The sequence below is a fragment of the Delphinus delphis genome, chromosome 17, assembly GCF_949987515.2.
Source record: "Delphinus delphis chromosome 17, mDelDel1.2, whole genome shotgun sequence".
Lineage (NCBI taxonomy): Eukaryota > Metazoa > Chordata > Mammalia > Artiodactyla > Delphinidae > Delphinus > Delphinus delphis.
Window position 1 is genome coordinate 4829669 of NC_082699.1, and position 15180 is coordinate 4844848.

General features: G+C 48.8%; 1 protein-coding gene across 5 annotated transcripts in view; it reads left to right on the top strand.

Annotated features, from left to right (window-relative positions):
* Positions 1-15180, top strand: part of LYN (LYN proto-oncogene, Src family tyrosine kinase) — a 112288-nt gene that overhangs the window by 74860 nt on the left and 22248 nt on the right. For all 5 annotated transcript variants that reach the window (XM_060035390.1, XM_060035391.1, XM_060035394.1 and 2 more), the window contains 2 exons: positions 1836-2018; positions 4061-4137. In XM_060035390.1, coding sequence (XP_059891373.1) covers positions 1836-2018; positions 4061-4137 — 260 coding nt within the window. The remainder of the gene's footprint in view (positions 1-1835; positions 2019-4060; positions 4138-15180) is intronic.

Sequence of the window (15180 nt, forward strand, 5' to 3'; positions counted from 1 at the left end):
GCATGTGGGATCTTCCCGGACCGGGGCACGAACCCACGTCCCCTGCATCGGCAGGCGGACTCTCAACCACTGCGCCACCAGGGAAGCCCCTAAAAGGACTTTTGTTGGTGGGATTTACTTTAAATTTACTCTTTACACCCATGAAAGGTCGTACTGTTTGTAATTATGCATTGAGATGGGAATCAGTTTAATATATTCATAATTCCATTATTTTGTGTAGGTTGTGGCTTGTGATAATGAACTAGAACAACATTTTGTCAGCTTTATATTACTGTCTTCTCCATATGTTCCCACGCTTACTTTATTTTATATACTGCATTCTTCATTTTCCTGTAAGGCATGGAAAGCTACTACTAAGGACAAAGCAAAGGAGAATATAAAAGGAAAAGTTTTAGCAGAAAAAGCTGTATTAACGATAAGGAGAAAAGTCACTAACTAGAGTTGACTGTTAGCTGTAAACTAATACTTTTTTTTACCCATTGGAAGGTGTGGAAATAGAAACATACTTCCTTTTCTTTTTAAAAATAATTCCTTTTGTTAAAAAAAGAAAGGAAGATATATACTCATTCACAAATTTAATCAAAATAAAAGAGAACAAAAGAAAGTCAAAGCCGCCCCAAATTCTGCCACCCAAAGACCAACCACCATTGTTGATTTTCACTGAGCGTAAGCTGTGTATTTGCTAATAATCGTGTGACCTGAAAAGGGACTGGACATTTTCACATCACCGTTCCTTAGACTTGTGTCTTTCTTGGGGCAGGTGGTATCAGGCTGAAAGCCACCAAGTAGAGGTGAACTGCAGGATGACTCGTGGTGGTGACCAGCTGCCACTTCCTCCTTCCTCACCCTTTTCTGTACTTCTAAGAGAACTATGGAAACAGAAAGGAAAGGAAAGGGGCATGTGATTATCTCTACTTCTGCTTTCCCAACCACTGAGAAAAAGCTTTCCCAGGAGAAAATCAAGCTTGAACGTAAACACATCATTGAAGCAGGTCCCAGAAAAGTGGTACCTTGGGGGCACCAGGTTAAGTAGAGGCAGTATTTCCCGAAGTACGTTCTGTGGGGTGTGAAAAGGTACACGAAGAAGTGTTCCGGGGTCAGAAGTGTGGGGAATGCTGCAGTTAATCGACTCAGACAGGCATCTTCCCTGATGGACTGCCACACTCGCGCTGCATCTGGCACAGCGGGTGGGGCGGGCCGTGGTCCCCACACAGTTCAGCCCAGAGCCCTTCGTTCACGCAGAATCCAGTTCTCTTTGAAAACTTTGGGAAATGTTTATTTGACTCTAGTGTATTGTTTGTACTTTAAAGTTAGTACATTTTTTTCAAGTGCAAAGCCTTTTCTTTTCTGATTATAAAAATAATACATATTCATTGCAGTAAATTTGGTAAAGAGTTAAAGGTATGGTGAACAAAATTTAAATCACCCATAATTAAGCCAGTCCTCGGTGTATTTTGGTGTATTTTCTTCCAGACCACTATCAGGGTTTGTGTGTGCGTAGGAGTATATAGAGCTTTGGTGTGTGTGGTTTTTTGGATAAAGAACATTTTATTAATTAGAGAAAATGGTGCAGTGCATATATGGAGTTTTATTTTACCATTGTTTTATAAAAAACCTTTTGATTTCAGAATCATCCTAGGGATTTTTTGGTAAAGATAGTACAGAGAATTCCCATCTACCCTTTACCCAGCTGCCCCTAATGTTACATATACAGGTTTTAGATAATGTTAACACTGTAGAGTTCATAGAAGTTTCTTCTGTCTATAACTAAATATCCTTCTAAGTCTGCATGAAGTTTTTGATAAACCACGGCCTCCCTTCTCTTCTCTCCCTAGGTTACTATAACAACAGTACCAAAGTGGCTGTAAAAACCCTGAAGCCAGGCACAATGTCTGTGCAAGCATTCCTGGAAGAGGCCAACCTCATGAAGACCCTGCAGCATGACAAGCTGGTGCGGCTGTACGCCGTGGTCACCAAGGAGGAGCCCATCTACATCATCACCGAGTACATGGCCAAGGGTGAGCGCCACCCACCGGCACCCCTGCTTGTGAAGGCCAGACCCTCAAAAAGGAAAACACCTAAACGTTCCGAGAAGACGCAGATACTTCCAATTGTAACACGGCAGGCTCACTCCCAAAGCATCAGCACGTATAGGAAAACGAAGCCTTTTCGTAAACCACCGCACTGGAAGTCATCTGTTACAAAGTGGATCTGTCGTCTTCCTAGTTTCTCTGCACTTGTCTCCACATACGTATTAGCTCCAAGAGTCGTACCCCATGCCTAGTCAGCCCCCAGGATAAGTAAATATGGATGTCAAGTAAGAGTATTATTGTTATAGGTTCAAAATGTGAGTTCTCAAAATGTCAAAACCAGTTCCATTTCCTCTTTAGTGTCATCTAAATGTTCAGGATGTCACTTCAAAATGTGAATATTTTTAAAGCTTGTCAGGGTCAAACTCCTGTGTCATCACAGAATCCCCGAGGAAGAGGTTTCAAGCTACCATCTTTTCTCCCATTGTTGTCACCTTCAGATGAGGGTGACACCATCCTTCTTCCTCCAGTTCAGTAGAAATACTAATAAACTGCTAAGTGATTTCTAAAGAATCTTCAGCAGGAATGAAGGAAGAAGAGACACATGGGCCATAATCCAGAATTAGCAATGTTCTCCTGCAGAATGGAGATTACAGCGTATGTCATAGCTGAATAGGTTAGATAGATGATTATTACATTTTCTTATTTAATATATGTTAATATTTCAGAATATTAGTCCCTCAGAGTCCTTCCAATAAAGAACATTGTTTTTAAAAAAGCCCAATTGCCTGTGGCTTAGGTTGCGACAACCCAGAAGCCAGGCTCAGGATCAGACATTTAAGCAGGAGTTCAGTAGATACTTGTTGGATTAATTAATTAATAATATTTCTTAATCATAAATGTAAACATGAGTTTCTCCAGCTAACGGTGCCTACCTTGTATTGAGCAATTACTATATGTCAGACTGCTCTCGGTGTCTTCCCTGGGGGATCTCACTCAATCTTCCCAGCAGTCTGAGGGCTAAGTACCACTGTTCTGAGTTGTGGATTTTTTTTTTTAACTTTTAATTTTATATTGGAGGATAGTTGATTAACAGTGTTGTGTTAGCTTCAGGTGTACAGCAGAGTGATTCAGCTATATCATACATATACACGTATCTATTCTTTTTCAAATTCTTTTCCCATTTAGGTAGTTACATAATATGGAGCAAAGTTCCCTGGGCTATACAGTAGGTCCTTGTATCCATTGTAACCTTGGACAGTAGGTTATCCATTTTAACTAGAGCAGTGTTCGTTGTGGATTAACTGAGCGCTTGCTACCTGCCAGCTCCCTGGCACGTGCTTTAAACCTGTCCTCCCGTGGACTCTGATAGAGCTCCTGGGACCTACCCTCTTGACAGGGACTCAGATGAGGTACAGAACTTGCCCAAGCCTACCCTCAGGTTGGCACTATACGTTCCAGAAGAAGAAGGAGGCCGTGTTTTAGAGATAAAGCCCCAGGAAGCAGGAGACTCTGCCTGTGGGCACACGCCCCTTTAAGTAAGGTCTCACTTTCCTCCAAAGCGCAGTTGGTTCATCAAATACTCATTGGGCACCTGGGGCATGGCTGAGATCCGTGCTGGACACGGAGGGCAGTAGCCCAGCTGAGTGGCTGCTGTGGACACAGGCAGGCCGCCTGGGAGGACTGGCTGGTTTCTGTCCCAGAGAAGCTCTGGGGATCAGGTGCTGCAGGATGTGTAGCGTGGTGGCAGGTACGAAGTGCTCAGTAGCAAGAAAGCAGCGTCCACTGTCACCTTTTCTTACCTGGAGCTCAGGTACATTTCACATCAGGTCAAAGGAGACAGGTAGAAGGGGACTGGGTTTGACCCACGTCAGGAAAAGGCGCCTGTGACCACACAGATTTACAAAGCAGTCGTTTTGCGTGGTCCCCTCGCCCCACCCTGCCCTGCCAGTAGGAATGATCTTCTGAATTCTGTCTGGATTTTTTTCTTGTGTGTTTGAACTACACTAACAACCTTCCTCTGTCAACAGGCAGTTTGCTGGATTTCCTGAAGAGCGACGAAGGGGGCAAAGTACTGCTTCCAAAGCTGATCGACTTCTCTGCTCAGGTGAAGTATGAAAAAACCGGCATGCCGTAAGTTTGCAAAACCTCCCTATTTCAGACTCGGGATGGAATTGGACTTCCAGGGAGAAGGCCTTTGCGTCGTGTTTCCCAGTAGCGGTGATAACAAAAAGATCTCCCAAAGGATGTGTCTTTGGAGGCGGCGATGGGTGTTGCCCTGGGAATGTGTGTGCGCACGTGTCGAGTGTTGACTTGGATGCCCTTGTCTCCGACCCAGGTCCACCTCTTTATACTTGTATTCATTTCTGCACGAGAGATAGGAACAGCACGACTGAGCTGATCACTTTGCGGGCATTTTGGAGAAGAACTCCACAGGGTGGAAGCACAGCACCTTCCAAGTGCTGCATCTGTGGTGTTTAAGTTACTGATCTAAAGTACTGACGCTTTTAAGTCCTCAGTGTTCCCGACAACAGAGGAACTGTCTTCCTTCCCTCTCTACCCCCTTTCACTCCTTCTTGTTGGGTGTGTCTTTAGGATTCTGAGAAATACTCATTTATAGCATTTCTAGTACTAGCCTAAAAGTTGCAGATTTGTTTAGTTTAGAATCACATGATGTTTTCTGAAGTGTATTTAAGAGGAGAGGGAAGTTACCCAGAAACCCAGCCCTGTGCCTGGCGTCACAAGGAAATGCACATTTGCATGTTGCCAGCTACTGACTTTGCAGGGTTTCGTTGTGTCCGTCAGTCATGTTCAGCGATTTGCTTGTCTCTTGATATTGGTCATGGGTGGTTCATGCTGGGAAGACCACGTACCATAAAGCCCAAAGGAGCATGAGAAGTTTCTAGAAGTTCTGGGAAAGGGGGGTCATTATGGTCTACATTTCTTGTGCCCATTTCTTCCCCAGACCCTCTTTTAAAACTTGGGAAATTGACAAGGCCTTCTTGGGGAGATGAGGCTGAAGGGATGAGTTAGTCCACGGGTAAAGCACTTTGAGGAAGACCCAGAACACATACTGTGCAGCAGAGGGTCCGGGGCAGAGCCGGAGCCCAGCGTCCTGGACTGGAGCTGGTGCCGAGGCTCGGCCACTTGGTAGCTACTGTCAGGAAGGCCTTTGCCTCCTTGTGTCAGTGTATTCGCTCGTCCGAGGGGCACGGTCATTGCTGCTTCAAGGGGATGTGCTGAGGGTTAAAGTCAAAGCTTGGGTCACTCTTGGCACCGATGAACGAGGCCCTCCGCTCGCCTGTTGGATGCGGGCGTTGAGAGGGTGTGGTAAAGGCTCCCCAGAAAGGGAAAGGGGCTGACAGGGGTGTGCAGGAGTGGGGCCCATGGCCTGGAGGCCTGAGTGGTCATCCCCGCCCCAGTCCTAAGGGTCCGATCTGTGCCTACCATTCTGTAGGGTGGAAATTAGCATGTTGGGGCATGTGCTACACCTGAGTAGGACTTCGTCTTGTCATGTGGGCATTTTGTATTTGATTTTGTATAGCTTATCTCATAAAACCTTGACATCTTTGGAGGTTTTAGGTTCAAGTCAAGGCCTCCGTCTCTAGTCTTTAACTTTTAAATTACTTCTATTACTACAAAGGTTAACTTTTTCTAACAGAAACGAGGTGGGGGAGGGGAAGTTGCTTTTTAAACCTTCGTAACTCGCGAAGTCAGTTATCACAGAGCCTGGCACTGAGCGTGACTTTCAGGTTGTAGGTTCCAGGAAGGGCCGGGTGACTGCCGGGTACAACATCTAGTTTTAAGTGCAGGAGTGTTGAGTGTCCGTGGAGAGGCAGCTGCACTCAGAAAGGCCCTGGCAGGTGGGGTCGGCACGAAACTCATGGTCTTTACAACAGAATCCCTGTCCTTTCGAGTCTGTCTTTGTTCACGGTGCAAACCTTGCCCAGACTCTTCCCCAGCCCTTCCCTCAAGGGGGAGCGCGTGAGACCTGCTGCCCCTTAATTATCATCTGTTTCATCTGCTTGTGGCTTTTCTTATTATAATACTGGACGGGCCTTGCACCTTGGCAACGAGGGCGGGACCTGTGCGCCCGGTCTCAGTCTGAGATCATATACCGCACACATCTGCTCCCCTGTTCACCATGCCCGCTGCCCCATCCCACTGGGATACCGCCTGTTCCCTTTATGACTGGCAGGAACCAACACTCCTCCGTCTTCATGTGCCTTTCTGAAATGATCTCTATACAAAGAAAGTCATCTCTGAATTTTTTCTCCTTTTCCTCTCCATCCTGTGCCTTTCCCATAGTGAATAACTCAAGAATAGTAAATATGAATAAAGCTGGCCCAAGGTGATACAGGACAGGGACTTCCCTGGCGGTCCAGTGGTTCAGTCTCCGTGCTTCCAATGCAGGGAGCGTGGGTTCGATCCCTGGTGGGGGAACTAAGATTCCACGTGTGTGGTGTGGCAAGAAATAAATAAATAAGAAGGTGACACAGGACACCCAGATACCTAATAATCCAGCCTTTCCTACCCCTTTTCTCCACTTGACTATTTAGAGTGGAAGTAGGGTAAAGTAGAAGAATTGGTGAGTCCACGTGGTGTTTGAACTCTAACAGTTAGTAGCCTGTAAAATACGTTTACACTTTCCTTTTTCCATTTGCATTGCCAGTAGCATCAGAGATTTGGGAAACTGAGTGTTCACAAGAAACTGTAGTTCAATGCAGCAGGTTTTCGCAATGGGAGACTGAGAGTAGAAATAAACCAGTCGACTGACTCCCAGCTCCAGAAGAATAAGGAAATGGGGGAGATGGGAGCGGGGAGGGGTATGGGAGGGGCAGCGCTGGGACTTTTCCCAGACTCTCCTCCGGCCTCTTCTTCCCTCTGGCCACCACCTACTTCCCCATGCTCCTTTCCGCTCCGTGTTCTCCCTGAGGGCCCATCGAGACAGGAAGGAGGTGAGGGCACGTGATCGTTCACGTGAGAGCTGATTTCATCACTTCCTGTCTCAGGATGAGTTCTGAAAGGGTCTTCGGGGCGGTATAATCCGCACCCCTCAAGCCATGTCTCAGGCCACACCCGCCTTCCTCTCCACTTAATGGAGATTAAGAAATCCCAACTAAAGCAGCCCTATCCAGTGCCTTCCTTCCTGTATTAAATGAAGCCATCTTGGCCTTTTTGCACTCAAGTAGGAAAATGGCCCCTTTGCAAAGAAAGTTTGATAACTTCAGAGCAGAGAGACTTTGCCTAATTCCCTTCCAGCCCTTGCCTCATGTGAGAGAAGAAAAATGAACCTGGAAAGAGGAGGGGGTGAAATATGTGGGAATTCCCTTCAGCAGAGGCAGAAATGGAATCGTAGACTTGTCAAACAGAGAGGAAGAAAAGTGGGAAATTCACAGTTGCAATATGGAAGTCAGATAAATCATGTTGTGATTCAGGCCAGGGAATCAAAGCATTTCTTGGTCTCTGGAGGCAACATCCCTGACGTATAAAAAGTACCAAAAACGAAATGGACAATTAGGTGTGAGTAAAACCGTAATAAAAACGGGAGAATCAAAGTTGTTATAATCATGGCAGCAAGTAACATTTCTTGAACTCTTTCTAGATAATAAAACACTTCTGCTTCCGTCATTAAATTGGAGCCCAGCAACCTTGAAAGCATTTATGTTGTTATTGAATACATTTTACAGATGAGGATACATTTTAATACATTTTACCTTGGACTTGCCCAAGGTTACGGAAAAGTGGGTAGAATTGCTGGGCTCCATCGTGGTTCCTCTGACTGTAGATCACTGCTGCTCTCCTCTGCCCCCCGCTGCCACTCTGTGAGCAGAGTTGCCCCTGTGACGATTTTGCACCTGACGCTATGCTGATACGCATTTCCCCCTTTTACGGATTTTGATTATCAGAATTAATAACGTCTTTAGCATTTTTTTCCCCAAAAAAATCTCTATTACCAAGATGTAGATTTTTCTATCACAAAGTGGTCACGCTCAAGATACAGTTTGCCCCTTAGTGTTAAAGTTTAAGCCACATTTAAGTTGGAAATTGGGAAAGCAAGGCGGGTAGGATACCTCAGTCTACCATCATGTGATTCTCGGCCAGTTTAGTACAAAGGCCTTTGACATCAGAGCTTCTGGGTCCGCCCTCATTACGGTATCTACTGACCAAGAAAACAGCATATAGCCTGGGGATCCCTTGTAATAACTCTAAGTTGGAACCCACCAGTCCGTTGGCGGTAAACGGGGTCTGAAGTGTCTGGAGGGGGCTGTCCTGGGGAAGTTTCTGGAGTACTTGCCAATGAGTGGGTCTCCTCATTCTGTCTGTAAAGAATCTAAAAGATAAGTTAGGATCTCATTGGCCAGCTCAAGGCTCCCCTCCATACCTCCCCCCACCCACAAATAATGTCATAATGAAGCAACTACGTTATTTTCAAAACCTTTACTGGTATTAACCCCTAATTAATAGTGTCATCACATTTAATCTAGCTAAGCTGGAGGAAGAATCACATGGAAGTGCTGGGTCAGGTTCAGTGGCATGTAGAAACTCAAGTGACAGACTTGGTTTGCGTCTCATCCGGGAGGCTGGGTCCCCTCTCCACCTCATATTTGATCTCCCCTCTTTACACGGGAATTCTCATACGTGACTCTAGGGAGGGCACGTTCTCAGCTCTTCTTTCAACCACAAGACCCTCCTCCAGGGGAAGCGGCCAGCACTGCAGAGACAGTTAATTCCACAAAATCGCCTGAGCCGGGTCCGCCCCGCTGAGGGGTCACATGGCCATCAGGACACGGTGGTCCCTCGCTGCTTGGAAGCCACTCCCAATGTAAACTGTCTTATAGACATGGTGGTTCTCTCTTTCTACACAATATGAGAAGTAGCAGTGTCATTTTGTGAATGGAGCTATTGATGATGTTAATGGTGGAGAAAGCATTGAGCTGAGAGTTGGAAAACCTTTTCCAGCCTGGGGAGCATCATCCCTTTGGCCCTGGGGTCCTCCTCTGTGATAGGGGGTCCCCAGTCAGCTTTCCTGTTGCCTCGGCTCTGATGTTCTACGACTAAGAAAATCTCTTCCTACTTAGAATATCTGTGTCAATTATCCCCTAAAAGTTAAAATGAATGCTTCTGAGTATGTTCAGAGGATGCTGATATAAGATTTTGACATTGCTCTAAATAAAGGAATATGAATGCATCCTACGAATGTAGTACCCGGGTGACAGGCATGTAAATCCTCTATTATCTTTTCTGAATAATGAATTTTATGTCTAAGACTTAAACTTCAGCCATGAAAACTTACAAGATGGACAAATTAAAGTAGAGTTACTGTCAGCATTGCAAAACTGATCGTACGCAGCTTCCTTCTGAAAAAGTTGGAAGAATAGGAAGCTGTCATTTTAAAATAGCGTAAAGGGCTTCCCTGGTGGCGCAGTGGTTAAGAATCCGCTTGCCAGTGCAGGGGACACGGGTTCGAGCCCTGGTCCAGGAAGATCCTACATGCCGCGGAGCAACTAAGCCCGTGCGCCACAACTACTGAACCTGTGCTCTAGAGCCCACGAGCCACAGCTACTGAGCCTGTGCTCTAGAGCACTTGAGCTACAACTACTGAAGCCCGCAAGCCTAGAGCCCGTGCTCCACAACAAGAGAAGCCACCACGATGAGAAGCCTGGGCATTGCAAGGAAGATTAGCCCCCGCTCGCCACAACTAGAGAAAGCCCGCGCGCAGCAATGAAGACACAACGCAGCCAAAAATTAATTAATTAATTTTAAAATAAAATAAAATAGCGTAAAACAGGAACAGTTTTTTTTTCTGTTAGGCAGTTGGGGTGTCTGGCATATTTAAACAGAGGAACCACGACTGGTTGTTTAACATAGCAGAAAAGGCAGAAGAAGTTTTCTTGCTTTAAGTTTGACTGGAAACCTTTCTAGCACCAATAGGAAGCTTTCAGCTCATGTCCAGGGGGAGGTGGTGGGACTTCTGGTCTACGTGCCAGCCCTACCTCTTATCTGGGAATGATTTTATCCAGGCGCGGCGATTTCTGGTCAGCATGACTATAAGTCACAAAATAATTTCCTCTTCAAATACTCATCTTGGAAGCCTGCAAGGCTAGAACCAAAGTAGTTTAGGAGCAGGCAGGGCTCATTACCAGATGCTCTTTTTTTTTTTTTTTTTTTTTTTTTTTGGTTCGCGGGCCTCTCACTGTTGTGACCTCTCCCGTTGCGGAGCACAGGCTCCGGACGCGCAGGCTCAGCGGCCATGGCTCACGGGCCCAGCCGCTCCGCGGCATGTGGGATCTTCCCGGACCGGGGCACGAACCCGCGTCCCCTGCATCGGCAGGCGGACTCTCAACCACTGCGCCACCAGGGAAGCCCCACCAGCTGCTCGTTTTTAAACGTGGACGTGAACGCACCGGGGTGGGGGCTGCAGAGTCAATTCAGTTGCTCTTTGTCTTCAGCGCCTGGCTCGCACTCTCCGTGCTCCCCTCACCGTCTCGGTACCCCCCCAACACACCCCGCTTTTCACCACAACGCGTGCTGCGCACAGCCAGGCGTGTGCCAGGGACGGGATGAGCAAGGCGCATGCCTGCCTCAGGGAGCTTCTGGCTTGGTGCAGGAGGAGAAGTAGCGGGGAGGCAGCGGGCAGCGCGCTGCGGACATGGCCGGGGCGGAGCGGGCCGCGCTGCCGGCTGCCTTCGGAGCCCGAGGCGCAGGGTGGAAGCCAAGCGTGGCGGGGGCGGCAGGAGGGCAGGCCTCCTGGGCGGTGAGCCTCGGTGACAGGGCCAGCCCTGCCAGGCCGCGCAGGGGCGGATGTGGGGAGGCGCCTGTGGCTGAGGGAACTTGGCGCTAAGGGCGCAGGAGACGGGTGACGGGGAGTGGGGCCCTGAGCGCTAGACGCGGACGTTAAGGAAAAGCGGAAGCACTGGCAAGCCCTGGGTTCCGTGGGAGGGGCAGCGAAGTGCTTGGTAGGTGACCGAAGAGATGTATGTACTGGAGAAAAGCGAAAACTGATGATACTCAGCAGACGGCCTCTCGGGAGTTATACTTTACCTTTGAGGAGCCCGAGGGTGCTGTTTGCATCTACCGTAACGTGCACTTGGGCCTCCCCGCTGGCCTCTGACCGACTCCCCGACCGAAGTGTCCGCTGTGTTTCGTAAACCTGAGACCGGGAAAGGTGGAAGGAGGGGGCGGGGGCGTGTCTGTGCTCCAACCAAGCTCATCTTTAAAGGCAACACCGTGTCGTGGCAGGAACCATCCTGAAGCTTTTCCAGCAGAGCTAGATTTCTCAGCACCCCGGCCTCCTCCCCACCCCCGTGTCCCCAAAGCAAAGAGCACTTTGGCCTGGGAGCCTGAGACCTGAAGAGGCTGAGTCCGGAGAGAACTGAGCCCCCCACCCGGAGGCTGCCCCGCGTTGCCCAGGAGGCGGCTGTGGGAGCCGAGCCGCGAAGGCGGGCAGCTCGCTTCTCGTCCTGGGAGCGATGGGGCCCGTGAACGTCTAAGCAGGAAGGCGATGCGCTGAAATCCGCACGCCCTGCGTTGCCCCGGGCACAGCAGTTTAGAGGAGGGACCGCGGCTGGAGCCCGGGGTCCCGGGAGGGGGGTGGGCCGAACGGAGCCCCGCCCATCTCAGGTGTGCGGGAGCGGAAAGCGAAGGCGACGCCCGGTGTCTGGATGGGCAGCCGAGCGCCTGGCCCCGTGGACGCCGGGATTGGGGGCCGCTGGGGTCGGTTTTGCTGTGGGGATTGAAGTGTGGGACACCCAGCTGGACATGTCCCAGTGGACCAGGGACTTCACTGCGGTGCCTGGGCTTGGAAGCGCGGCGCGAGCTGAGAGGCCCCAACTCCTTCCCCGCTGTCACTCTGACCCAAGTCGAACACTGTCTCAGGACGAATGACCTTGTAGCTGCCGAACTAGCCTTGGGCTTCAGCTCTGCTTCTTCCAGAGCCCGTCTGTCACACAGCAGCCAGAGAGCTGCTCTAAGACCTCTGTTTTTTAAAAAATTTTATTTATTTAGTTTTGGCTGTGTTGGGTCTTCGTTGCTGCGCACGGGCTTTCTCTAGTTGCGGTGAGCAGGGCTACTCTTCGTTGCGGTGCGCGGGCTTCTCACTGCGGTGGCTTCTCTTGCTGCGGATCACGGGCTCTAGGCGCGCAGCTTCAGTAGTTGTGGCTCGTGGGCTCTAAAGCACAGGCTCAGTAGTTGTGGCATATGGGCTTCAATAGTTGTGGCCTGCAGTCTTCAGTAGTTGTGGCTCATGGGCTTCAGTACTTGTGGCTCATGGGCTCTAGAGCACAGGCTCAGTAGTTGTGGCACACAGGCTTCAGTAGTTGTGGCTCGCGGGCTTCAGTACTTGTGGCTCGTGGGCTCTAGAGCGCAGGCTCAGTAGTTGTGGCTCGTGGGCTTCAGTAGTTGTGGCTCACGGGCTTCAGTGGTTGTGGCTCACAGGCTTCAGTAGTTGTGGCTCACGGGCTTCCGTAGTTGTGGCTCACGGACTCTAGAGCGCAGACTCAGTAGTTGTGGCTCGTGGGCTTCGGTAGTTGTGGCTCATGGGCTCAGTAGTTGTAGCTCGCGGACTCTAGAGAGCAGACTCAGTAGTTGTGGCGCACGGACTTAGTTGCTCCGCGGCATGTGGGATCTTCCCGGTCCAGGGCTCGAACCCGTGTCCCCTGCATTGGCCTGCGGATTCTTAACCACTGCGTCACCAGGGAAACCCCTAAGACATAAGTCTTAACTCTCTAATACAGCCTGATAGGTCAAACTTCATATTTCCTTGTTGTAATTTGTGTTTCTTTAATATAGATGAGGTCATGCATCTTTTCCTATATTCCTTCTTTGTTTGCAGTTTATTTTTCTGGGAACTGTTTCTTTAAGCTTTTTACCCATTTTTTGTTATTGGTTCATCGTTATCCATCCCTTCTAATTACCCTTTTCATTACACATTAGGTTTGTACCGTATGTGCTGTTTTGTACGTATTGAACTGAATATTACAGCTTTTCATTTTATGGAAAACCCTCCATAAACATGTATGTACCTATTACAATATAATATTCTATTCCTGTGACTGTGTCGTGATTTCCTTACCATTCCCTGGTAGATGAACATTTGGAGAATCTCTACTTTTTCACTAATGTAAGTAACAATACAAAACATTTCTGTGGAGAAAACTTTACTTTCTGCATGTATGTCCTTAGGCCCCAGTAGCCAGATAAGAGGTCAGAGTAGGAATGTTTCTGAGTCACTTGACAGTCACAGCTTGTTTTCACCGAGCAGAATTGCACGTTTGTGCCCAGTGGCTTGTTCCTCAGCTGGAGGTGTGTGGGGCGTACCCAGTCAGACCACATTCCTCCTCAGAGGCAGCACTGATCCAGCCATCACACATCCTCTCTCCTGCAAAAGACTGGACAGAAGTGCCAATGGCTTTCCTCTTGTTTCTCCATCCCCGGCATAAGTTGAGAACATTCTGCTTCCTTCTTCTCCTTCCAGGGTGATAAGCATGGTTCGATAGCTGCACATCAGGGGTAGGTCATCTAAATATTTATTTATTGGGCTGCACTGGGGTCTTTGTTGCGGCCCACAGATCTTTAGTTGCAGCATACGAACTCTTAGTTGCAGCATGCATGCGGGGTCTAGTTCCCTGACCAGGGATCATACCCGGGACCCCTTCATCAGGAGCACTTAGTCTTAGCCACTGGACCACCAGGGATATCCAGGGGTAGGTCATCTAGATGACAGTAGTAGCAGTGAAACTGATGCAGAAGAGGGGAGAATAAGCAAAGGAGATTTCTAATCTTAGTGTAGGTTCTTGACTGCCCTGTCCTGGGGGTACAGAGTGGGGAGTCCTCTCCCTGACTGGCGGGGGGCATCCCTTTAACAGCCTCAGGCAGCCGGTATCAGGGAGCCCCGTCAGCGGATGCAGAGTCTGGATCCAGCTTCTCCTAAGGGTGGCGGCAGCCACTCAGCAGAGGGGAAGCAGTGTGCCTGAGGCTGCATTCGGACACCTGTGGGCAGCCTCCCACCTACAGCTCCTCAGCTCTGAGAGAGCAGCCCTTCTGTCAGCTCACCATGATGAACCAGGTCTGGATGTGGGTCTTCTTGTTATGAATAGTAGTGGTATTAATATTAGTCATAGTGATCGTTCATCTCCATCATGCACTGAGCAGCCTTGCATTCTCCTTTTCAGTCTCATCTGGACTCTACCAGGTTGATGCTATTCTTATCGCCACTTTGCAGAGTGGAAAACTTGAGATTTTGAGAAGAAACTTGCCCCCGTTTTGTATAAAATCCAAGATGACTCATTGTAAGTCGCTGATCCACGGTCACAAGTGTCCAACTGTCTTCTGAGGCATCACTGGTCTACTTCCTTCTAATCCCTACTTGTGTGTTCACGTCAAGGCTGGGTTTATTTGAGGGTGGACTGAGGAGTGGCCCGGGGTGGAAGTGATGCGGGAGGAGGCCTTGACCACTGCCTAGTGTGGTTTGGTCCCCCAGGTGTGCATGGGCGTCCCCACGCAGGGTGCCCGAAGCGTTTCCTTGGTCGTCAGCACACTGCGCAGGGGCGGGTGATGGGCGTCGCCCGCTCTCCCTGTGGCCGGCAGCCTTTACCACCTCTGCTCCTGCTATCCTACAACTGGAAGCGCCCAGTTTTATTTTTCAATTGTGATGAAATACACATGCATTCCATCCATTTTTTAGTGCACGGTTCAGTGGCATGAAGGACATTCATGTTGTTGTGCGGTCATCACCACCAGCATCTCCAGAACCCTTCTCATCTTGCAGAACTGACACTGTGCACCCGTTAGGTCCCCGTCCTCCCTCCCACCAGCCCTTGGCAGCCACCATGCTACTGTCTGTCTCTGTGAATCTGATACTCCAAGTACCTCGTATGAGTGCAATCATACAGTATTTGCCCTTTTGCGACTGGTTTATTTCTCTTAGCATATTGTCCTTAAAGTCCATTGATGTTGTAGCCTGTGTTAGAATTCCATTCCTTTTTATGGCTGAATAATATGCCATTGCTTGCAGAGACCACATTTTGGTTTTTTTGTTCATCCATTGAGGGACACTTGAGTTGTTTCCACTTTCTGCTTTTGTGAATAATGCTCTTATGAACAGGGGTGTGCAAATATCTGTTAGATAGTGTACGGGTGTGTACTTTCG